The sequence below is a fragment of the Asterias amurensis genome, chromosome 1 (genome assembly GCF_032118995.1).
Source record: "Asterias amurensis chromosome 1, ASM3211899v1".
NCBI classification, from domain to species: domain Eukaryota; kingdom Metazoa; phylum Echinodermata; class Asteroidea; order Forcipulatida; family Asteriidae; genus Asterias; species Asterias amurensis.
In genome coordinates this window covers 3,449,982-3,476,385 of record NC_092648.1, presented here as the reverse complement: position 1 = coordinate 3,476,385, position 26,404 = coordinate 3,449,982, and the positions used below count along the sequence as shown (strand labels likewise).

The 26,404-nt window shown below is 39.0% G+C and overlaps 1 protein-coding gene across 1 annotated transcript; it reads left to right on the top strand.

Moving 5' to 3' along the window:
• The first annotated feature begins 1,213 nt into the window (after positions 1 to 1,213).
• LOC139942675 (presenilin-1-like) lies at positions 1,214 to 24,726 on the top strand. The gene is made up of 11 exons (XM_071939493.1): positions 1,214 to 1,374; positions 6,867 to 7,129; positions 11,564 to 11,808; positions 12,457 to 12,598; positions 13,887 to 13,954; positions 14,544 to 14,764; positions 15,071 to 15,169; positions 16,111 to 16,203; positions 17,881 to 18,081; positions 19,093 to 19,205; positions 19,876 to 24,726. Exons 2-11 carry the CDS (start codon positions 7,022 to 7,024, stop codon positions 20,029 to 20,031), a joined length of 1,446 nt encoding a protein of 481 aa, XP_071795594.1. The 5' UTR covers positions 1,214 to 1,374; positions 6,867 to 7,021; the 3' UTR covers positions 20,032 to 24,726.
• Positions 24,727 to 26,404: the final 1,678 nt, after the last annotated feature.

The window sequence follows — 26,404 nt, the reverse complement described above, 5'->3', positions numbered from 1 at the left end:
TCTTTGACAATTACAAATAGAATAGTGTCCAGAGTGTCTTTAATGTATAAACATGTACTTCTACATAGTCAGCGAGAATAATAGCTCAACAATTCTTCTTGCACAATACATTTGCGCACGAGTTGGTCACAGTACGAGTTGGTTGGGGTACGACTTGGTTTATTACACGTACGAGTTGGTTGCGAGCTGGTTCAGTTAATTGATAATAACCCAGTTTCCGTCCCGCCGTTGGAGTTCATCATGAAAACACCCGAAATTCCCGTGTGAAAATCTTTTCTAATATGAATAATCATTAGGAAACGTTTCCGTATGGCGCCACCACTTTTTCATTCGAAATAAAATAATATAGTATCTAATTTACCTGATTGACATATCCCTTTTTGTAAAAATGAGTGAAAAAGTGGTGGCGCCATACGGAAAGTTATCCAATCATTATCACAATAAGATTGTTAACTCACCGTGACATTTTATAAGTCGTTCTGTCTTGAAACAGCAGCAAAACTTGCATTTTGTTCGAGAGTGGAACGAAGCCAAATATGCAACTGAGATCGTCCATTTTGTCTTTGAAATTGCGCGCGGCACTCACATACTGAGCATGCTGGATGTATCATGTGGTCACGTACGTCATCATGCTCGAAACTAAAACTAATTAGCATAAAATTACTGAATGACATGGCCCTTAGATTTAGAAACCGATTTACATAACAACAGGACAAATTTTTTAGTTATAACATCATATTAATTCATTAGGTACAAGCCAGTTAACAAAAAATGAAACTCCTTTTTCGTTGAAATAATATGTTTGGAGATTAAAAAAAGGGGGCAGTTGAATATGGTGATTTGTTGTTAATTCAAATAAAACTGATATAACTTTCAGTAGGTTTTATCATAATATGTAGGGAAAACTATACTCCATAGATAAGCAGTACTACGAATTCAGTGGCTACTGAAATGCTAACATTCAAAGCAAAAACAGGGCTGTGACGTCAAAATTTTAATTCGCACTGAAAACATGTTGTTGTACATGTACATGTGTATATTCCGGGTATTTCTATCGAGTAGTATCTTTTTGTTCCAGCAGCAGCCGAAAATCCACCACCGTTAGCTGATGATAGGGCGCCCGCAACGGGAGGAAATTGGCGCATAACTGGGGAGATATCTCACTGGTGGACTTGCGCAAGTTTAATACACGGACCCGACTGTATGTGTTCCAGTGTTCACATACAGTCGTTTATGTTGTAATATTTTTAGGTGACCAGTCTTTTTTGGATGAGAAAGCCTCAGTCGACGTTTATCACGCACAACGCACAGACAAATGGGTTTGACATCACTTCCGCGATTGATAGGAAAGAGTGACTTTTATTAGAACTGTTGGTAAGTAAATACCTTTCATTTATGAAACCTTAGGATAATTATGTTCTTCTGACTGTTAGTGTGATAATGTCTCTATACCTTTGGTCGAAAAATAGAAACAATAGCCATGTGTCTGTGATTTGCGGTTGATCCATTTTCATTGTCACTTTGTCAGTTTTTTTTTTTTGTCCGACACATGTCCGACATTCCACAACTAAACAAAGGTAAAACATGACTAAAACAACACTAACCACTCCAGCAACAGCTCAACAAATGTCATTTTGTCAGTGCATGGAACTTTATAATTAAGTTATGTAAATTTCCATATCCTGCAACCACTTTTTCACTCATTTTAACAACTAAAACTAAAAGGGATTCTCATTGTTGAGGTAAAGTTAGATTATCAACAATATCATGGAGGAAGGAATACTTTATTATTTCATATCGAATGAAAAAGTGGTGGCGTGATACGGAAACTTTTCCTTTCAATTCAAGGGCATTCCCTTAAACATAGCTTGGGAAAAAGTTATAAATCATAATAAAGAAATCATTTGGAAATCCTGCCATAATTTGTTCAATCGTAAGTAAATTCTTGAATAATTAATATCTTATTTACTTTATAATAAAAAGTAAGATAGGAAAAAATATGTTGTTTGACAAAGACAAAATTACACCAGGATTGATATACATGGTATACTATAGTTTCAATAGAAAACAAAAGACAGTCATTTTTAAAGCCATTGGACACTTTCGATACAGAAAAAAAAAAAACCCACAGATTTACAAATAATTTACAGGGTTTACAAAAGGTAATGGTGAAAGACTTCTCTTGAAATATTATTCCATAAAACAATATCAAATCTCGATAGCGGAGTTACGGATTAATTTTAAACACAATACAATACTGTTTACCGAAAGTGTCCAATGGCTTTAAGCGCATATTTTTCTGGCACCAGCTATGTTTTGATGTTTATATAAGGCCAAATAAAAAAAAATACCAGTTGATCGTCCCCGCCCGCATCCTTTTTTTTACTATTTAGTATTTTTCAAATTTTTTTTAAAACCCATCTTTTCAAAAGGACTGGCCTAGGAGCTTTTCCCGAGTCTAACGTGATGCACTCGAACACTTGTGACCGTCTGTTTCATAAAACAATATTAGTGAATGCCTACCGGCAAATCTTTTTAGTGTTATCCGACCCTGGTGTTAGTGTTAACACAGGTCCTCATGTAACAATAGGTTAAATAACAAGTTTGCGATTGACTCAAACTGAAGAATTGGTGGCCTGTTTGATTTGAAATACTATTCAGCGGCCATCTTGAAAAAAAGAGTAAATAATAAGGCCCTCATCCTCCTCTTTTTTGGAAAAATCGGGACAATCAACTGGTATTTTTTTTTATTTGGCCTTATGTAGAGATGTAAATTGTAAGTAAATATTATAATTTAAAAAGCCGCAATGGCACTGTACATGCTCAGTGACTGTTTTCGGGGAACTTTACCAGTGTAAATGTTAGTTCAAGGTTCTGTCTTTACTGATTGTGTTATAATTATAGGAGCAGTAACTGGGGCATTGTAGTGTTACTTATATCTAAAACTTAACAAAAGAAGAACCATCATTTCATATCATGACCATTGGACTCTGTAACTCTATCTATCTTAAATAGTCATTATTTATTCAACTTCTTCTGGCTTCAGCCAGTAGTAGTACATGACAGATGGATTTTCTCTCCCCTTTAAACTCACCTGTTTCTTTTCATACCCACCTGTTACTTTTGTTATATGGCATATTTGTTGGTCTTTAAGAACATCTGTGGTATTGGGCAACACATGCCAGCCTGTTACACAATGTGTATTGTTAAATGTTATGCAATGGTCATAATGTAACATTGTGTCTACATTCCAAACTTATTATTGTTAATGTGCAGTGGGCACAGTGATTTGTGTAATTGCCTAACTGCATTGTGTGATGTTTTTAGCCTATATAAGACTGGGTATGCCTCTTGCTGGGTTACACTCATCACTCCGCCACCACCGAGTCAGCCAGGGGCTCTGCCCAACTCATACATTGATGGGTGTCACCACTCCAACCGTCGGCCACACCATTGTCCAGTATTGGTGTTTCAGCCACTGTTCCAGTAGAGACAGTCGGTCACAACTGTGCTCTTTCTCCTTCAAGTTGATGGCTTGAACCACCTGGGGTGCGTTCCACTTGCGCAAACGTTGCCAACAGTTGCGCACGTTCGCCAACAATTTCAAGTGGAACGAGTTGTTCGCCACCACCGTTGGCGAACGTTGGCAACTTTAGGCGAACATACTTCTGAGGTGTTGGCGAGTGGTTTTTAAAATGGCGGACAAGCATACGGTATTATTTCTTTGTCACAAACATAATTACATTGTATTTTCGGTGGATGATAATGCAGATTTGGAATAACAAAGTTAATTAGTTGATGTAATGATGTCAAAAAGAGGACTATTGCAGCAAAAACGAAGTTTAAAAAAAACTTTGTATGGTGCGCGCCATCTTCATTTCAGGGCGCCACCATATTGGCATCGTGTATACGCTTTAATCGTTCAAAAGATAAAAAACGTTTGCGCGAACAGTTGCGAGTCGTTTGCGCGAGTGGAACGCACCCCTGGTTCTTGCACTGAGCAGTGAGTCTGCTCTGTTCTCCTTCAAGTTGACGGCTTGAACCACATGGTTCTTGCGCTCCGATGGCCTAAAACCCACACCCGCCCAGTTTTGAGGCTCTTCTTCCTACATGTAGATGGCCTACATGTAAACCCATTGCAGGTTTGAGGCTCTCCGTAGATGCACCAACCGATGCTTAATCCGGATAACTTTCCGTATGGCGCCACCACTTTTTCACTCATTTTACAAAAAGTTGAGGTAAACTAGAAACTATTAAAATAATAAAATAATAATAAGACTTGTAATGCGCACATATCCACCCTGCTGGGTGTTCAAGACGCAGTAAAAACCAAAAACATTTCATATCTAATGAAAAAATGGTGGCGCCGTTTTCCCTCAATCTAGTGCCAGATGTCAACTTGGAAGAGACGCCCGTAACCAGCATGTCAAACCCAGTCATCAAACTTCCGGTACCTTGGGGTCTTTTACTTGAATTGTATTAATTTTGCCATGTACATTGTTAATTGTTTTGTAGCTTTAAAATAAATCATGTTGTTCGAGTATAAAACAAATTACTTTTGTTAATATAATTGCTGGTTAGGTTTCACTTACCTTTTCATTTGTCTCTGTCATGCATTAGTTCTTTTTTGACATTATGAATTAGCCGCATGTAACACATTCTCCTTTCTCAACACAATTTATGATGATTTGAATACCTGTCCTTAGACTCTCTTTAGCTGAATTATGATTTTGAATACCTGTCCTTAGACTCTCTTTAGCTGAATTATGATTTGAATACCTGTCCTTAGACTCTCTTTAGCTGAATTATGATTTGAATACCTGTCCTTAGACTCTCTTTAGCTGAATTATGATTTGAATACCTGTTCTTAGACTCTCTTTAGCTGAATTATGATTTGAATACCTGTCCTTAGACTCTCTTTAGCTGAATTATGATTTGAATACCTGTCCTTAGACTCTCTTTAGCTGAATTATGATTTGAATACCTGTCCTTAGACTCTCTTTAGCTGAATTATGATTTGAATACCTGTCCTTAGACTCTCTTTAGCTGAATTATGTAAAAACCCTTTGCAAAAATCTTAACAAATACCTGTTGGATGATTGCTACTTTGTTTGAACCGAAGGTTCTGTGAAAGTTGTTATTAAAACAAGGCTTCCGAAGCAGTAATTTTAAACAAGATTTAAACAAGATTTCTCCCTTGACAGGATTTTACCCCTTTGCTTTTGACCAATGGCTACCCATCTCTAAAGCGCATTCGTACATTCGCATTTGGTTTTTAAAATCATTTCACAACCAATCATGAGATTACATGCAGTCCTAACCCATTCAAGCTCACTGTCCCACGCACCCATAACAAGGCTGGAAAAAGAACTTTCACAGTCACTGCAGCAAAGGAGTGGAACAGTCTACCACGTTCAATCAAAAAATACAAATTCAACTGACAAATTCAAGAAAATTATCAAAACATACCTATTTCAACATAAATCAACTTATTGCATTACAAGTGACTTTCATTTCATTTAATTCAATTGATTTTTCATTTATTGTATTTAATTTCCTGTACAAAATAATTTTTGTAAGCGCTGTGATTTAGTTTTCTAAGTAGAGCATATTTAAAATGCCATTAATTATTATTAATAATTGAGTCGCAGCTACCGTTTTTTCAACTACTCGATTAATCATCCCGCCACGACTACTAAAAAAACAACCGCGACTACCTGTTTGGTGTTCACCAATTGTAATGCTCACAGCTATTCACGACAACATAATTTACTTACAAAGCATGTCACCGATGTCTGGTTATCAGACATCAATGGCACAATACTTCAATCCTTTCAACTTGTGTCTTGAGAGTTAAAAATTAGTCGTGACTAGTGTTGTAGTCTCAACTGTTTGAGGTGCAACTAGTCAAGTAGTAAATTTCACTAGTCGCCCAGGCCATCTGCGTACCTTACTACATGCAGGGTTGATACAGGCAAAGATTAACGAGCGCCGAAGGCGCAAGTTGCAGAACTGAAGCTTTATCTATTGTTGGAACGTGAAATATGCATGGGCGCCATTTCAGCAAGTGAATGTTTTGTTTCCCATTGATAGGAATGGTTATTGTCTGCACTGATCTGCACTGATAAATTGTTGTATCAGAAGAGTTACTTGCCGAATTGGCGTCCAGTAGGATTTCACATTTCGGCCCGAGTTCCACATCTTGCTCCTTTGGCCTCTTTAATCTTTGGATACAAGTCATGTACAGGCATAGAAAATGAACCCAGAGAACACTGAGCTTGGCCACCCTCTGAGTCAACTGTGGACGCGGTGTATGGCAAAATAATCATCGCGTGCGTCCAGTGGGATTTCACATTTCGGCCCAAGTTCCACATCTTGCTCCTTCGGCGCTCTATAATCTTTGGATACAAGTCATGTACAGGCATAGAAATAGAACCCGGAGAACACAGAGCTCAACCACCCTCTGGGTCGTCTGTGGACGCAGCATATCGATACCGCGCGGTACGCGTGTATGGCAAAAAAGTCATCGCGTGAGACGCGTGTATGGCAAAATGAGCATCACGTGACACGCGTGTATGGCAAAATTGCAAGATGTCAGCGCACATAGACCGTGGATAGTGTGATCATTGGTAAATGATAATGTCATTGTATGGCAAAACATTTTGCCATACACGCTTAACAAAAATGGTGTATGCGCATCCATAAAAATGGTCTCACAATGAAACCGCACGCACATTGAGATACTTGGCGTTCTCCTTGTTCTATTTCTATGTGTACAGTACACACAAACTATTTGAAGCTAACCTATACTTGAGTCCATATAAATAATGAATGACATCCTGTCTCTTTTCCTTGGATTACTACAGGAACTATCTGCTTTAGATCGTCACTGACTAGTCTGGTTAGTTGTCTGGTGCCCCACCCTTACACCCAACATCGAAAGTCCATTAACAGGAGTCAAGGAACTAGACCTTCGTGGGCCAAACCCATTTGGTGCTTCCACATGGTATGATATCGGCCTATGGCTAATCTGTGTGCAGAAAACACCACTCTATCAGAACGAAGTGGTCTAATGGCAGAGGTACATTATGCTACGCAGTCTTTAGGAGCTGGACGACCACAACCACAGGTACGTACATATTCAACTACATGTAGATCATGTCGTTGTTTTAAAGGCAGTGGACACTATTGGTAAATACTCAAAATATTTATTATCATAAATGCTTAATTGTATATTTGGTTTGTGGTAACACCATGTGTATCTACTTGCCAGGTAGAGTTTGTTCTTAGAGAACTGTTTTGCTTTATTCTACTGCCGCGGAGTAGATAACCGGAGGTTCGGGAGACTTCTCAGTTCTGAAAAGAACTGTCCTGCTTTTTAAACTATTACCAGGGCGGATGGTATAGAAAATAGACTGGACTACTACTTTAGCTTATATGATCAGAATTAACTGTACTGCCGCGGAGTCAGTTCTGAATTGGTCTCAACGTTTCGACTAGCTTGCTCTAGTCATCGTGACGCGAGTTTATAACGCCGCCCCGGCGCCCCCTCCCCCTCCCGCCCCCTTAGAAGAATCTGAAAAGTTGATGTACACGTACATTGCCTTAAAAGTCCATTAAAGTTTATACCATGTGTAATGTACATTTGTAAGCCAGCCCTTGTACATTGTGCACGTACTCAATATAATATTGCTACTTCTTTCATAAGGGCCAAATATTATGCCCATTTATAAAATACAATGTACAATGTACATGACAGTACATGTCTCATGGGAAACAAAGGCAGGCCTGGACTGCAATGCTATGATCTGTGAAGAAAGGAACACGTTGCCTTGGATCGTTCTAGTTGGTCTTTGAAAAGCGTTTGTAACCGTTTGTTATAAAATGCAATTGGGTAGAAAGATGTTGTAAAAGTAGAATACAATGATCCACACAAACATGCCTCGAAATTGCACGATTTTCCTTTTACCCAGCCGACTAACACGGTGGGCCATTTATGGGAGTCAAATTTTTGACTCCCATAAATAGCCAACCGTGTTAATTCGCACATTAAAAGGAAAACCACGGAATTTCGAGGCAAATTTGTGTGGATCATTGTATTCTACTTTTAAAACATCTTTCCAACCATATGCATTTGATAAAAAACGGTTACAAAGGCTTTTTATAGACCAACTCGTCCGATCCAAGGCAACGTGTTCCTTTAATAGCACAAGATATGGCCCTTGTATTGTTGGTGATATAAATATAAGATTTAGTATGCTCCATCAAAGAGTGTACAGTGTATGAGAAATAGAATGAGTGGATGTGTGTGTGACCACATGGTGACTCACCCCTCTATGTTATGAATGGAATTACGTACACACAAAGCACAACGGTGTCAGTTTGTACGTTAGTCCTGTTTCGTCACCCACTGGAAATAGATTGTGTCCAGGCAGACAAGGTTGGTGTCCACATTTTATTTAAAGAAACGATTTATTATAATTTTTGTAGTGTTTGGTTGATGGATGTTTTTATGGCAAATACGAATTTCAAACGATAAGGAACTGTGTGCTGAGTTCTGAATAATATTTAAAATGTTTCTGTGTGCATTGTTAAAGAAAATAATCACGCGGCAAAATCTGGCTTTTCCATTTCACCAGGGCCCAATTTCATAGCGCTGCTAAGCGGTAGCAAATTTTCCTGCTTACTGTATGAGAAAAAATGGCTAAGTTGTGGTAAGCATATTTCACAGGTTAGCAGGAAAATTAGGCCACCATCTTGCATAATCAGTCACCATAGAAATTATGCATTGTGTCATCATTCATTTTCGAGCAGTAAACATCAGAAGGTTAGCATGCCTTGTTGTGTGCTAACATGTCAGTTACCATCGCTATAAAATGAAAATCATATGGTAAGCACAAATTGGCCATTAAGCAGTTCTATGGAATTGGGCCCTGACTTCGCTTGTTAAATGGAATAGCCCAGGGCCCAATTGCATAGCGCTGCTTAGCGGCCGGTTTTTTGCTTACTGTGCGATTTCTTTTTCATAGCGCTGCTAACCGTAAGCACACGAAAAGGCATGCTAACCTTCCGGAGCTTACCACACGAAAATAAATGACGTCACAATGCAAATCCACAGTAAACACGCAATATGGCCGCCCAATTTTTCTGCTATCCTGTGAAATACGCTAAGGCTTAAGCAAATTTTTCTGCTACAGTAAGCACGCAAATTTGCTAACCGTTAAGCAGCGCTATGAAATAGGGCCCAGATCTCACTGAGTGATTAAAATCTGCATGCATCCAATATTTGAATAGCCTATAACATTAATACGGTTTGTCATAAATGAAAGTGGTCATCGGGTTACTCACACACACACGCACTTTGGTATTATTCATAATAATAGATTTGATAAATGCTGTGACCATCTTTGCTGAATACACCGATCCATAAGGCTCCGCCCCTGACGCACGTGTGAGCAAGAACACGTGAGCCTCTCCAATGCCTTTCTGCACGCATGTCGGACTTTATTCGTCGGACCTTCGTTGCGTTGTGATTGGTCAATATGCAATGGGTCTGAGCTTAATGGATCGGTCTATTCTCTGTGGTATTCAGCACTATTGATACTGATTTACGGTCAGGAATCCAATAATTCTGTTTTGCCGCACATGGAAGAAAGACAGCATGATTTATGTGTTATTGATTTACGTAAAGGCACAGGGGTCGATTTCACAAAGAGTTAAGACTAGTCCTAACTTAGGACTAGTCCTAGGATATATTAAAAATGTATGGCTAGTCCCTAACTCAAGATAAGACTAGTCTTAACTCTTTGTGAAATCCACACCTGGACATGTTTGGTAATTGCTCAAAATAATTGTTAGCATAACAACTTTCTTGGTACTGAGCAATGGAAAGCTGTTGATCTTATAAACCATTGTGAGAAACAATCACTCTGAAGTAACGAGCATATAATTTTTGAGAAAGAGGTAATTTCTTACTATTAATTGTCTTCTCTCTGGCTGTATCCCATCTTAACCATAAAATAAAAAGCCTGTGAAAATTTGGGCTCAATTGGTCATCGAAGTTGCGAGAAAATGATGAAAGAAAAAACACCTTGGTTGGACGCAGTTGTGTGCTTTCAGATAAGAATAAAAGAGTTCTAGCTAGAAGTCTTTTATTGTTTTAGTGAGAAATCACCTCTTTCTCAAAAACTACGGTACTTCATAGGGAGTCATTTTTTCACAATGTTTTATACTATCAACCTCTCCCAAACTACTCGCAATCAAGAAAGGATTTATGATAATAATTATTTTAAGTAATTACCGATAGTGTCCACTGCCTTGCATACATCTAACCTTAAATATTGTAAACACACACAAAGACCATGGATGGGGAATGTGGAGAGAGTGCAGTGATGTTACTGGATATGGACCGCCAAGACGTTGCCTTTGTCAGGAATGGAATTGAGCCAATGAGAAAGGTACTCAGTGCACGAGTGTCCCAATGTTGTGTGTGACAGTGAGTTGTGATACAGTGTGTACATTTGTATGTGGGTCCTACTAAAAGCAGACAACCCCAACAACAAGTACAAAGTGCCGCACACCCCGACAACAAGTTTCAAATACACATGTACCTCAAAAACCGCAAATACACCAAAGGCTTATTAGAACTATGTGTGCTTTATAATATAAACAGAAATGTAATGGCAAAACCTCACAAAAAGTCTACAATTTTAACCAGAAAAAATTAACTTACACGGCGAGCGGTCAGACGCCATCTTGGCCTTAAAAAAAAAACGGGTTTCGACTAGTGCATATTCATATTCTAACAAAGCACAGGTCCTGTTCTAATCAGTCTTTGGTTTATTTGCTGTTTTTTATGTATTTGAAACTAGTTGTCGGCGTGTTGTCGGCACACTGGACTTGTTGTCGGCTTTTAGTAGGACCCTGTGTACATGTATGTAGCTTAAGTTGATTGGATTTTATTTTTATAGCAAATTTAGAGAAGCTACTGTGTTGGTGAATGAATGATTTTATTTATACTTCGAGGACTTTTTCTAGATCAGCTCACCATGACTTTTCAGAGACCATAGCTGCCAATAAAGGGCTTGTTTAAAAAATATTCAAGCGATACACCAACTGTGAAGGCTAGTCTTTGACAATTACCAATAGTGTCCACTGCCTTTAACTTCCTTCCTCCATGGCTGAAGCGGAAGTTAACTTGGTGTTTCTTTTTTTAGTTTGTGTCATGTTGCATGTTGTGGTGGAATGGTTAACAGCACAAAACTCGAGCTGTGGTGTCTCCGATCAGCAGAGTGTGGGTTCGAGTCCCGATCTTGGCATTTGTGTCCTTAAGTAAGATAAATAACACTAGACTTCATGCAGACACGATTTGCACACAGTTCAATTGAAGAAAACATCAAATCGTATATTTCATAGTGATTGCATCAATTGTCTGATTTTCATTAAACGTCGGGCCATTAACTATTTTTTGCCTTTATACCCTCCGTCCTTTTGGTTGGTAAGTTGATTTCAACAGCTAATTCTATTTTCTAATTGTGTTACATTTGTTATCTAATCTATGTAGGATGACACGGCTCGTGAAGTGAGGCGGAATCGGCCTTCGGCAGGCTCCGAGTCGGACAACCATGCGTCGACACGCCCTCAACGGCAACGCAACCCCAGCGAGGAAGCGGAAGAAGAGGATGAGATGCTTAAGTATGGAGCCAAGCACGTCATCATGCTGTTCGTACCCGTGTCGCTGTGCATGATCGTGGTTGTAACGACGATATCGACTGTGTCATATTACACGGAAGCTGGTGACGGATACTTGTGAGTTTTTAATAATAATAATAATAATAACAACAAATTCTTACATGTATATTGCGCATTTCACAATAACCGTATCAATGCGCTTGGCTGTACATTAGTGCCTTGGTCGTAAGGGCCAATAACATTCCTTTTATAGGTTTCTCAGCTGCCTTGGGAGTATACAACCTGGGCAACCGTTAAGATCGCTCCAAATGCTTTTTCATTCACAATATCAACCTCTACCCTCACAGGTACCCATTTTACCACTGGGTTAAGAGAAGCAATTATAGTAAAGTATCCTGCTCAAGGACACACGTGTCACGACCGGGATTCAAACCCAAACTCTGGTGACTTAGCACCACAAATCGGCCATGACACTCTACAATCATCAAATTTGTTATTATTTGTTTTCACTCTTGTTTTGAGTTCTTAATTCTTGAGTCGCAGGCCCTTTTCGAAACCACGGCTTCGGCTCTCCAGATTCGGCTCAGGGTAACTTGGCCCTGCGGTTGTTTTGACAATTATTGCGTTTGCTTTGCGTATGAAATTGTCCTCCATTTTTCCCAGAGGCTCAAATCTGAGTCCAGTCCTTGGTGTCAAACACAAGTATTTCATTCCACAATGTTAAGATGAATTTTGACGGGATGTTAATTTGTTTGTTACCATCAGAATCTACACACCATTTCATGAAGACAAAGGAGGTGCTGGGACCAAGGCATGGAACGCTGTGGCCAACGCTCTTATCATCATCTCTATTGTACTGGCATTGACAGTCGTTCTTGTGTTACTCTACAAGTACAGATGCTACAAGGTAAGAATGCTCTCAAAGACTGTCATGGATCAGAATGGGTTTCGTCTTTAAAAAAAAGGTCCACATAAATACTATTCGGACGGGGTTGGAACCAATAACCAATGCTCTTATCATCATCTCTATTGTAATGGCATTGACAGTCGTTCTGGTCTTACTCTACAAGTACAGATGCTACAAGGTATGTAGGAATGCTCGTAAAGAGTGTTGTCTGTGGTGATAGAGAAAAATGGGTTTTGTTTCCACTAAAAAAGTCCACAGGCATTCTACTCAGGTGGGATTTGAACCAATAACCAATGCCATATTGCGCTTTTTACAAAAAATATGTTCATGCTCTTTATATTATTAGTTGAGTTGAAACTACCGGTTCTTTTCAGAACCACCCCAACTCATTTAGAGATAGTCATTATACATGATGTTACCGCAAACCTTTCCATATCTTATTTCCACCATGCAAAGTTTCAAATCCTACTTAATTATTAGTCCCCTGGTCATTGAGCGGGTATACAGCCCCAGTATGCCATGGCGCTCAATGGCTTTTTCAAACACACTATCAACCTCTACAGTACCCTCGCAGTATGGGTGAAGAGAAGCAAATATATAAAGCATCTTACTCAAAGTGTCACAACCGGGATTCAATCCCACACACCAACGACCTAACCACCAGAACTAGAATTCAAATGCTCTAAGCCACGTGGTCATGACACCCTACTGACATGTTACCTGTTACTTATCCTAAAGTCTTCTGACGGTGGGGGCACCCCTTGAAGACTTGTCAGTTAGTTTCCTCTATCCCTCTCGAGCTTGAGACTTTCTCAGGGAGTCATTCAGCGACAGACCTTTCCAGTCCATGATGTTGTCCTCCCACCTTTTTCTCTGTCTGCCTCTCCGTCTTCCTCCTGGTACAGTACATTGCAGGATGGTCTTTTAATAGCGATTCCTGATAATCGTGAAATGAGCCTATACCACTTCTGTTCACGTTTTTTCACAGTGGTCAGGAGATCGTCGTAGGGTCCAATGACTTGCCTGATTCTGTTCCGTACCTCCTCGTTGATTGGTCTTTGTAGGAAATGCCATGAATCTTTCTGTAGCATCTCAAAGGTAGTTCAGCATTAGACATGGCGACCAGTCTGAAGAATTACGCAAATAATTTCTATTTTAGAAGGTTGTTGACATTTTTTTAACAACTCCAAAGAATCCTTTATACTTGTTCGTTTGGAACCAAACTTTGATTTTCTTCTGTCTTCATTACATCTATATTGTTTGTTGATTGTTGATATTTCTTTTGTAGATTATCCACGGTTGGCTCATCCTGTCCTCACTACTGCTACTGTTTTTCTTTGCGTTCTTTTACCTGCAGTAAGTAGATTTCATTTTCATCTTGCGAGTAAATAATTACTTAGATTTCTTCAAAATTTGGGTAGTTACTCAAAATAACAGTTTGCATAAAAACTTACATGGTAACAAGCAATGGAGAGCTGTTGATAGTATAAAACATTGTGAGAAACGGCTCCCTCCGAAGTAACGTAGTTTTTGAGAAAGAGGTAATATATCAGTAAAATATTTGAGACCTCACGTGTGAGGTTGCGAAATCAAGCATCTGAAAGTCACACATTCTCGTGTGACAAGGGTCACATTATTATCTCGCAACTTCGACGACCAATTGAGTTTAAATATGCGCTGGTATTTTATTTTGTGCATATGTTGAGACACACCGAGTGAGAAGACTGGTCTTTAATGACAATTACCAAAGGTGTCAAGGGGTCCATTTCACAAAGAGTTAGGACTAGTCCTAACTTAGGACTAGTCCTTGGAGATATACAAATTGCATGGATAGTCCTTAGTTAGGACGAGTAACTGGTCCTAACTCGAGATAAGACTAGTCCTAACTCTTTGTGAAATCCAACCCAGTGTCTTTAATTGTCGAACTGGTTGTACTTTTGTACAGAGAGCTGATGTTAACCTACAACATTCCATTGGATTACTTCACGGCAGCCCTTCTCATGTGGAACTTTGGTGTGGTCGGCATGGTCTGCATCCACTGGAAGGGGCCCTTAAGGCTTCAGCAGATCTACCTGATTGTCATATCAGCCCTACTAGCCTTAACCTTCATCAAGTACCTCCCCGAGTGGACACTGTGGACGATATTAGCCGCTATCGCTATATATGGTAAGATTTGTGTCCATGAGCAAGTTATATATTTGGTTTATACATGTGTGTATCTACTTGCCAGTATAATAACATATCTTTCTGTACAAATTTATATATTAAGCGCCTTGAGTACCTTATTGGTATATTATATTATTATATTACACTGGTAAGGTCGATGGACTGCAATGCACAGAATGTTTGAGGGTACCTTGGTTTCGTTACCAGAAAGATTTAGAAATATTGACTACAGGATTTTTAGTCGGATAAAATCTCACTAGAACTATTATGATTAAACATTGTACCTCTTGGTTTTTGTTTTTACAGACCTGTTTGCCGTGCTATCACCCAGAGGCCCACTCAGGGTTCTTGTCGAGACTGCTCAAGAGAGGAATGAACCCATCTTTCCAGCCCTCATCTACTCATGTAAGTACTACTAATAATAACAGGCATCTATTAGATCCTGCCTGAGGGCAGATTTCTTACACCTGGTCCTGCACTTCGCTCTTCCTGCACTTCGCTCGTCCTGCACCGTTAGTAATTAACAATAGTGTCCAGTGCCTTTAAGTTGACAAAATCCAATCTACAAGGGCAATAGACCAATCCATTACGCCCCGCCTCCTTACCAGTTGACCAATCACAGGTGAAACCCGATCACCGTTAGTGCAAAGATCACCAAACGGTTCAAATGGTGATCAGATATCGCGGTTGTGATTGGTCAATGACAATTGGGCCTGGCTTGATGGATCGGTGTATTCCAAGCAAACATGGACCGGACACCAACAAAATCAAGTTTTTGTCACAACTTTCTTTCCACTTAAAAGTTATAGCTAACATATGAAACCAATTTATTTTTAGTTGTTGACAAGGAGTGAACCCAATTTTTCCAAATAAGAACTCAGCTTGGGCTCCATGTAGGTGTGGCTACATTGTCTGGAAAACTGTAATGCGACTGACCGTAATGTGACTGACCATGGTTTTGCTGTGTATCTGTGTATACCTAAAAGTTCAAGTTGCTGACCATTCATAAGTATCCTGTTGGATACTCATGTATAAGAGTTGTGTGTTACATAATAGAAACTTTTTTGCAAGCTTTTTGATATAGGAAATTTTTGAATTGTGACATGTGTGTTTTTTACCATGTCCTTTTTTTGTGTAATGCCACTGCCCGCTTTTTACAAAGCTATCAGTCTATGAACTTAGTGGAAAGAATATCTCACATAGAACTTCTAGCACCAAGATCCAGAAATGACACTGAAAAGTGTAATGCGACTGACCGTGGAATTGCCCACAACCATTGATCATTTATTAAGACTTCTCTCTGCTTCTTAAAAAAACATTGTTATTTTTGTGTTTTGGTTTTACAGCAACCATGGCGTGGATGGTTGGAATGGCCAACACCGATCCTAACCAGGGCAAAGGTCAAGATAACGAGGCTATGGAAACATCAACTGGCAACGGTAAGTCTGAGCTTGGTCAACGCTGATAAGTGTATGATCTTTGGTTATTGTCAAAGACCAGTCTTCTCACTTGGTGTATCCCAAGATATGCAAAACATAACAAACCTGTGAAAATTTGAGCTCAATTTGGTCATCGAAGTTGCAAGAAAATAGTGACAGGAAAAAAACACCCTTGTTGCACAAATGTAAAGGCTTTAGGCCTGAAGTCTTTCTCAGATTCAAATTTTTTAGTGAGAAATTACCTCTTTTTAAAAAAACTATGTTACTTCAGAAAGAGCCGTTTCTCATAATGTTTTATACTATCAGCCGCTTTCCATTGCTCATTACCAAGGAAGTTTTTATGATAACAGTTATGAAGCCTTTTATTAGACATATGAAAGCACACAAATTTGTCGAACGGTGTTTTTTCTTTCATATTATATTTGAGTGAGAAATTACCTCTTCCTCAAAAAAAATGTTACTTCAGAGGGAGCCGTTTCTCACAATGTTTTATACTATCAACAGCTCTCCATTGCTCATTACCATGTAAGTTTTTATGCTAAATACATGTCTTGAATAATCACTATACGTGTCCACTGCCTTTCACCCTAGCCCAAGTCAAGTAAAAAACAACTAAAGTCTATTAAAAACACCACTCCTCAACCTGCCCTGTGTGCTACTCAAAAATGTGCAACCTACCAGATTAAAATGCCCATATTCCTTCCTTTTTAGAGGTGAATAATGTATTTTTTATATGTGTTTTTAAGTGTGTAAATCAGCTTCATTTTATGTGTCATGGCTGAGTGGTTAAGAGCACTGGATTCAAGCTCTGGTGTTTGATCAGCAGAGTGTGGGTTCAAATCCCAGTCATGACACTTGCTGAGTAAAATTGGGGAGGTAGTACTTTCTGCTCTACCGGCCAATCTTCGGACTGATGATACCCAAGCCTACATCCGTATGGACTGTAAAAGGGGCAACCCTGTTTCAGCCCTAGGAGTAGGTGGCAACGGCCTCTGGAAAAAAATAATTGTAGCCCACACCTTGAAGTGGCCTTCAGGCCTTGTGTGTCTGGTGACTTGCATAAAATAAAAATAAATTAAACTGGTTGTGATTGCTACCATTAATACATCAGAAAGATATCAGTACATGTTTAAAAAACTGGGCAACTAAAACTTCCTGAGGCCAAGTAAAATGCATCTAGTTTAGTAGCCCGGTGAGCTACTTTACAAAAACCTCAACTGCAAGGCCTGAACAGGATTCAAACCTGTGACCTCCAGGTTTACAATCAAGTGCTCTGTAGGTAGACAAATTGTTCAAGTCCTGTCTCAAAATATTAAAGACACTGGACACTATTGGTAATTGTCAAGGACTAGTCTTCACAGTTGGTGTATCTCAACATATGCATAAAATAACATAGATATTAATGAAAGAAAAAACACCCTTGTCGCACCATAGTCTCACAAAGTTTTGTACTTTCAGATGCTTGATTTCGAGACCTCAAATTCTAAATCTGAGGTCTTGAAATCAAACTCGTGGAGAATTACTTCTTTCTTGAAAACTACGTCACTTCAGAGGGACCCGTTTCTCACAATGTTCTATACTATCAACCTCTCCTCATTACTCGTAATCAAGAAAGGTTTTATGCTAATAATTATTTTGAGTAATTACTAATAGTGTCCACTGCCTTTAACAATCTAGGAGCGAGCAACACGGATCAGGAAGATGAGGATGAGGACGATGCTGGGTTTAACGTGGAGTTCCGTCAGCGGCAACAAGAAGAACTTGGAGGTGAATTCAGCACAAACTCTGAGGAGGCTCGTGCCGCTGTGAACGCCTTGAGCCAGGGGCAGAATGTCCAGAGGAGGCCTCCACCTGTTGATGACGACGATGATGAAGAACGTAAGTCTGAAAATAAGTCAAGTTAACAATTAAAAAATAAAGTTTTTGTGGTGTTCACACTTACATACACTGGACACCTTTGGTTAATTGTCGAAGACCAGTATTCTTGCTAAAGGTCTGTGAAAATTTTAACTCAATTGGTCGACCAAGTTGCAAGATAATAATGGAAGAAAAAACACCCTTGTCACACAAAGTTGTGTGTTTTCAGATGCTTGATTTCGGTCTTGAAAAAATTCAAATATTTTAGTGGAAAATTACTTCTTTCTCCAAAAATATGTTACTTCAGAGGGAGCCATTTCTCACAATGTTTTATACTATCAGCAGCTCTCCATTGATCATTGACAAAGTAATTTTTTATGCTAAGAATTATTTTGAGTAATTACTGATAGTGTCCATTGCCTTTAAAGGTAGGGTCATACTTTCAAATGACACTGAAACAAAATTATGTATAATTTAAAAAACCACAAGGGAAACTGACCGGCTAAATTGGATATTGTCGGAAGCTTTCCTAGTTAGTTTCCCTTGTTGTTTATTCTTGATATAGTCCTGTCCCATCTGCAGTTAACAGCTGTATGGTTTCTTACTGGCACCCTGAACAAAGATATTAACATGCAAGTAAGGGAGACCACCCACATAGATTTAAATTGCTCAGTTGATGGAGCGCCAGTACATTGATCCGGAGGTCATTAATTCAGATCTCGCCCTGGTCATTTTTTATTTCTTCAAACCCAAAATTATTTCAAACTTACCCCGTCAGTTTCCCTTGTTGTTTATTACTTGATGTTTGAAACCTAGGTGTGGATCCCTGGCTATATGCAACAACAACGATCACGGCGCAAAGAGAAGGCATATTATTGGTTGAATGAGTGTGTGCGTATTCAGTGTGGAGCAATTCAACCAATAGAATGCGTTCTATTTGGGTCGTGATCGTTATCGATTTTGTTATCGCTGCAGTATGACTTGGCCTTCACATTCTGTATAACATCGACATTGACACTTTTTTATTTACAGGTGGTGTGAAGCTAGGCTTAGGAGATTTCATTTTCTACAGTGTCTTAGTCGGCAAGGCCTCTGCTCAGGGAGACTGGACTACTACCGTGGCTTGCTTTGTAGCTATTCTTATTGTGAGTACTTTTAAAATGAATGACTTTGTATTTGTCCTTAAGCAATCTCACAACATCTGTAAACAGTATTGTCCAAAGGCCCACACTTTGTGTATCACAACTTATATATAAAAAACAAACCTGTGAAACCTCAATCGGTCATCGGAGTTGGGAGAAAATAACGGGAAACCCACCCTTTGCTGGTCATGACATGTGTTTAAAATTAATCCGTTATTCTCGATATCGAGAATTGATATTGTTTTAATGTTTTCTCAAAAAGTAAAGCATTTCATGTAATAATATTTCAAGGGAAGTCTTTCAACATTACCTTCTGTAAACTCTGTAAGTTATTTGTAAATCTGTGGACTTTCAATTTTTGTTCTGTTCAGAAAGTGTCCAATGGCTTTAATTTGTCTCGGTGACTAGCTGGGAGGACCATTTAGCTTGTCATTTCACTGGTCCGTCATCGTTTTCACTTGGCCGTATTTCATAGTAAATATTGATGCTTTTTATTATGCTATTACATGGATCTATGTAAAGGTATAGATCTCAAACTTTAAAAATGTAGCTCCACAATACCTTGCAGACAAATACTAAAAGCGCCTTGAGTGTCACTAAGTGAGGGATATGTGCAGGATATGAGAACCACTATTATTATATTTATTATTGTTATTTTTATTCTTTGTCTCAGGGACTCTGTCTGACATTGATCCTGCTGGCGATCTTCAAGAAGGCCCTCCCCGCACTACCTATCTCCATCTGCTTCGGTCTGGTGTTCTACTTCTGCACCAGTCTTTTAGTGTTCCCCTTCACGGACTCATTAGCAAGCAATCAGGTTTTTATATAGAAGCTGTTGTCGCCGTCGCTGGGTACTAACAACAGGGGATGTGTTTTTGTAAAAAAAGGAAGACACAACTTTGTCAATTTCAACTCAGACTGCAAGTTTGAAATACATTCATCTATAGCCTTGGCGAAGAGTGCAACTAGTGTTGTAGTCAGGACTATTGATTGCTAACTCGAGTTGCAACTACTGCTTTTCAACAACTCGGTTAATCGTGCAGCCACAACCAATACAAAAGTAGTCGTGACTACTACAAAAACAGTCGCAACTACCTGCTTAGTAAACCAATTCACAACAACTTAATTTACTTACGAAACACAATTAAACATCAATGACACAATCCTTCAATCCTTTTCAGCGTAAATTTTACTCTACTGCGCCTGCGGCAATGCATCTGGTGAATTAAAAATTAATCGCAACTAGTGTCGAAGTCGCGACTACTTGAGGTGCGACTAGTCGAGTAGTAAATTTCACTAGTCGCCCAGGACTACATTCATTACAAAATTGTCATTCTCGCTTGACGTCACATGGTGTTAAGTCAGCCATCATTACGGGCATCGGTAGCCTTTTTTTTTTCTTCACGTAAGGTTTAAATAAAATCCGTGTACCGAGTTTTAGCAAACTTCTTTCCATGATTGGTTGGTGGACCACTCGGCTGTGATAGAAAAAGTTACTTTTTCAGTGCCCGCTTTTTGTTTGCATTTTGAGCCTAAAATGCCCAGTTTTTTGTTTGTTTTTTTGATTTGCGTATACAAAAAAGGATTTTTCACCAAACAAAATGTATCTTGATGGTCTGTATTGCATTGTTACATCCCAAAGCCAATAGTATTTCTTGAGTGATAATGCTGTCTCGTGATAACATGTATATTATGGGTTGTACATAATTGGTTTATGACATTTTTTGAGTACATAAAAAGATTGGACAGTAAATAGCACTCTCGTATATAAAAACATTTCAATTACGACCTTGAAATTGTTCTATCACAGTCTTTGCCAAAACTCAAGTTGTTTGTAAAGATAACGTCTATCTGGAACTTTTTAGAGATCCTCATGATTTTTGGGAGGAAAAAAAACAATTTTTTAAATAACTTATGTAGGGGATTTTTGTACAGGTCAGCAGTTGTTTGTAGTTCGACGCAAATGTTAAATTAATTACTTAAAATAAATTTAGTGCAGGCATTTTTCATTTATTCATGACAAATGCTCAATTTAATACCTTTTTTAGCATTGACATCAGGCATGCATTTTAGAATCAGCCGATAACCGCTTTTTCCTTTAGTTTTTGTTCCATAGGAATCCGAAAATCACTGCACAAATCGTCACAGATTGATAGAATCACGCTTGAAGTTTAACTATTTTTCAAACTGCTGTTTCGGAATTTGTCTTTACACTTTTACAGGCCTGATCGTTCACAAAGGCAACAAAGGCAATTGCCGCCTCGCCCCCTGGTCATTGCCTGGATGCCCTTTACTTTGTGAAAAAGAAAACACCTAGCTTTGTGTACATAACCATCGATTTTGAGATTTGTCACCTTGATTGAGCTCTAGGTGATTTTTACTTCCTTTTCTTGGGGGGGGGGGGGTTGAGGAACTTTACAAGTGTTCATCAGTATTTAAAGCCATTGGACCCTTTCGGTACAGAAACAAAAAGTTCACAGATTTACAAATAATTTACAGGGTTTACAGAAGGTAATGGTGAAAGACTTCTCTTGAAATATTACTCCATGAAATGCTTTACTTTTTGAGAAAACGGTAAAACAATATAAATTCTTGTTAGCGAGAATTACGGATTTGTTATAAACACATGTTATGACACGGCGAAACGCACGAAAACAGGAGTGGGTTTTCCCGTTATTTTCTCCCGACTCCGATGTCCGATTGAGCCTAAATTTCCACAGGATTGTTATTTTATATATAAGTTGTGATACACAGGATTGTATTTTATATATAAGTTGTGATACACGAAGTGTGGGACTTGGACAATACTGTTTACCGAAAGTGTATAATGGCTTTAAGCGTCACATACAAAGTAACCTTGCCTTATTGTCCATTCACACAAAACATTAATGAATACTTAAACGATTCCATTATTCTATTGATATTTATGCCAAAAACAAATTAAGGTTTTGCTCGATGATATAATGTGCTATAGAAGTATGGTTCCCAGAAGTGTTGTTTCAAGAAGTATAAGCTAACAATGGAAAATATAAAAAAATACTCAAGAACCAAACTGGCACCATACCAGATATTGGGCAAATGGTATCCTCCAATGTTCCCATACTTTAAGACACTATTCCCCCCCCCCCCTAAAATACTCTCATGTCAGGGTTTACCCTGAACTGAACACCAGTGACTGGCCAGCAGGACCACTTTAACTTGTCATTTCACTAGTCTATTAGTCTTGAAGTCAAGACTGTAATTGTTAAGCGCGGTGTGTAGTTACAGTGCGGTGTAGCTGCGGGGACGATACACACACCCTCGATCCCAGTATGTGTGTGTGAGTCAGTCGCCTCGCGCTACCTACGACTGTTGCATATGTAACATCGCACTGTGACTGTTGCATGAAAGGCAGACAAATAGGCAGCGCCTAACGGCTTGTCATCAAGTCTACTAGTCTATCAGCTTTGTCACTGGTCCATGGTTCATATTAACTAGGTCTTTCATAGATGCTTTTCAACACTGAACTAGCCAGTCGGAACACTTGGGAGAGACTTTTGCCTGGTCCTTTGGTATTTAAACTAGCATTTAGCCAGCGGACCACTGTTAAGAAAGAATGCTGGTCATATGACCATGATGCTTGTTATTTTGTACAAGTCAGTTTAGGTTACAGAACAATGTATATATGGACATAACTTCTTTGCCATGTTTTAGTTCTAATCAAAGTTTTTCATTTTATTTGTTCAGCTTTTTGTTTTTGTAGTTGAATCTTAAAGCAGAGAGAGAGAGCAAATTTTAGAAATCTCATGTTTGGAAAAATTTAATTTGCTTTTGGTTTGTTTGTATTTGTGTAGGATATAACCAGACCTGATGTCACTCATTTTTTTTCACTTGTAATAATAGCACAAAAATCAATTAAATCAATGTAAGACTTAATAAAAATCGAATAAAAAAAACTGAAAATGTATCAAAATGTTTGATGGAAATGTGGTTAATAGTAATTGACTTGGTTACACTGGGGTAGAAGGCACTGCAGAGGTTGTCAAAGTCCTGCTTTGCCCAACTACTGCGTCAGAGCCCAACTACTGCATCAGAGCCCAACTACTGCATCAGAGCCCAACTACTGCATCAGAGCCCAACTACTGCGTCAGAGCCCAAACTACTGCGTCAGAGCCCAACTACTGCATCAGAGCCCAACTACTGCGTCAGAGCCCAAATACTGCGTCAGAGCCCAACTACTGCATCAGAGCCCAAACTACTGCGTCAGAGCTCAACTACTGCGTCAGAGCCCAACTACTGCATCAGAGCCCAAACTACTGCATTAGAGCCCAACTACTGCGTCAGAGCCCAACTACTGCATCAGAGCCCAACTACTGCATCAGAGCCCAACTACTGCATCAGAGCCCAACTACTGCATCAGAGCCCAACTACTGCGTCAGAGCCCAACTACTGCGTCAGGGCACAACTACTGCATCAGAGCCCAACTGTAGGCCCAATCTTGTAGTTTCACCAATAAAAACTTTAAATGGGCAGACTCTATAGTTGGGATGGAGCACCCCTCAAAGATTTCAAAATTACAAAATAATTTTCAGCCTTTTACTCGCAGTCTTAAAAAAAAAGTGTGTTGAAAGGGGAAAGTTATCTACAGAAAAATGAGACAATGTTTGTGTGACTAGTAATAACTCAATGGTCACATTATTTTATTGTGAATGTATTTTTATTTTACTGTATTTATGATCAACATATTTTTTTAAAGTCTTGGTTTGTGTGTAGAAAATACTGATTTGACATTTTGCTGGCAGGTGTTTGTATCATCAAAAACTTTAACAAAGCCCTTGCATTATTGCATAGATAACAAGTCCAAACAGCGCCCTCAATAATGAAGACTTATCATTTGTTGAGAGTTAAGTGAACATTGTTTGACCTCGCACTCTTGACTTTTTCCGGGTCAGATTTGACCTGGATCCAGTTTCTGTTAGGTCTGCTGACCCAGTTCTAGGTCAGTTTGAATCGAATTTGGTTTAAAAAATAACCCAGAAATGGACCAATCTGATGCATAATCCAACTTAAATTTGTTTTCCTTTCCATTCTGGGAGTCAGGCTGATCCTGAAGTGTCGGGGGCCCCCACGGAGCCCGGATTTCAGGTCAATTGTGACCCTGGAGGTTTTAGAGTGTGGTGGTGGTAGCCAACGAAGGAAGCCAATTGAAGGACGGTTTCTTATTAGTGGCTACTGCTACAGCCGCATGGCTTAAATACTATCCACTTCATCATGTGTTGAAATAGGAAGTTCACAACAACACCATTTGCAATAGTGCCCGCAAATTATAGTACAACCTAGCACTTGGGAAAACTAGAATATTAATGAAACAATTTTGGTATACAATATATAGTGTCAAACGCAATCTTGCAGTTGGCTGCTCAGGATTAAATTGTGGAAAAAAATGTACACAAGTGTAAATGTTTTTTTCATAATCATTGCTATTATAAAATAAAATAATTAAACAAGTGTTTGTAGTTGTAACAAAACAAAGAATTTGAAAGACATCAATCTCATTAAACAATTGTTTATACCAATATTTGTGGTTTTCAGAATTCTGTCATGTAAAATGTCAACTTTCACCGTGACCAGTTAAAATGTATGTTCAGGTTTTTAGAAACTAACTAGGTTTTCAAGCATTCGTTTTGGAGCTAGAACATTTGTAAATATCACTTTTGACATTCATAGAAAATGGCATTATAATGCCGAAAGTATAGAACTAAGTAAAATTAGGGAGGTAGAGCTTTCTGCTCTACCGGCCAGGCTATCGTATGGACTGTAAAAGGGGTAACCCTGTTCCAGCCCTCTGGAAAAATGAAAAATAAATTGTAGCCCACACCTTGAAGCGACTTGCATAAACAAAACAAAAGCTATAGGCCCCCCCCCCCCCCCACAGAAAAATACTGTCAAATTTCACTCGCGCACATCAAAGAAAACCCAAACCAAAAGAATACTCAAAATAGTTGAGGTTTGCATCTGTTGCAGGCCTGAAATGTTTCTCAAAATGTTTGGTACTAACGGAAGCTGCTGTAGGATTCTAACTGACAGATACTATTGCCCATTATTATTGGACATTACAGAATTATTGTTTGCTAATCAAACAGTTGCTGGTAGTGTAAGTACTTTATGTAAGCCACCATTATACATAAACTGACAAACCTGTAGAAGTTTGAGATCGATCGGCCATCTGGGTCACAAGAAAATAGTGAAAAACTGAAAACACATTTTTGCCTGGTATTGATGCAAAACGAAAAATGTATACAACGCTCACTGAGCGAGACACTCCAAACGCGAAAATTAGATTATTTGTTTTTCAACAATATGACATTTCAGACAATAATATTTCATGGGATGTTTTCTAAGTATCATCATTATTAGACCGTGTAAGTTTTATCTTAAACTGTGATCTTCATGTTTTTTGTTTCTTACAAATTCTGTAACTCCCTTTAAGTGTGATTACCAAACGTATGCTATCCCTTTAAAGTACCCCCCCCCCCCCCCCCCCGATACTGAACTTAAATGCAGCAGAGCGTCACACGGCAGCTCTTTTCGCGGTGGTGTTTTTCATTGTTACGGACGCCCAACCTGTCCATAATTCGATCCGCACACCTTGCCAGTTGCCTCACTTGAACGAAGGTTATTTTAAAGGGGCTTGCTGGCTACGAAGTTGGCTATGAGAAGCATTTAATATGGTTTGGAAGAAGGTAGAATGATTCACATGAATAGCCTTTGGGGAAATGTGTGGTTAATTTCATGACAGAACACGCCATTTTGTTGTACCAAAATGTTGAATCTATGGTGGACCTTGTTCTGCTGTTTGTATTTCCAGGGGGCGTTTTTTGTTTTTTAATTATTATTGAGCGATGACAACATGAGACTTAAAGGCCATGTGCTGCTCTAAAGTATCAAGCCATTTTTGAGGCATACCGTCCCTTTAAAGAAATCGACACCAAGCGAAGCAGAGCGTAACACGGTAGCTCTTTTCACCGGTGGGGTGTTGCATTGTTACGCCTAGACCCAACCTTTTCTATAAATTCGATTCAGCACATCACCAAAGTGCCGTACAGTCGAGAGCGGGTAAACAGTAAACCATTTTTGCAAGCAAACCCAGATTAGTTTGTACACCAATCACATTCATCATAGCATAGAGTCCTTACTCTATGATCATAGACTAGTAGGCCTAT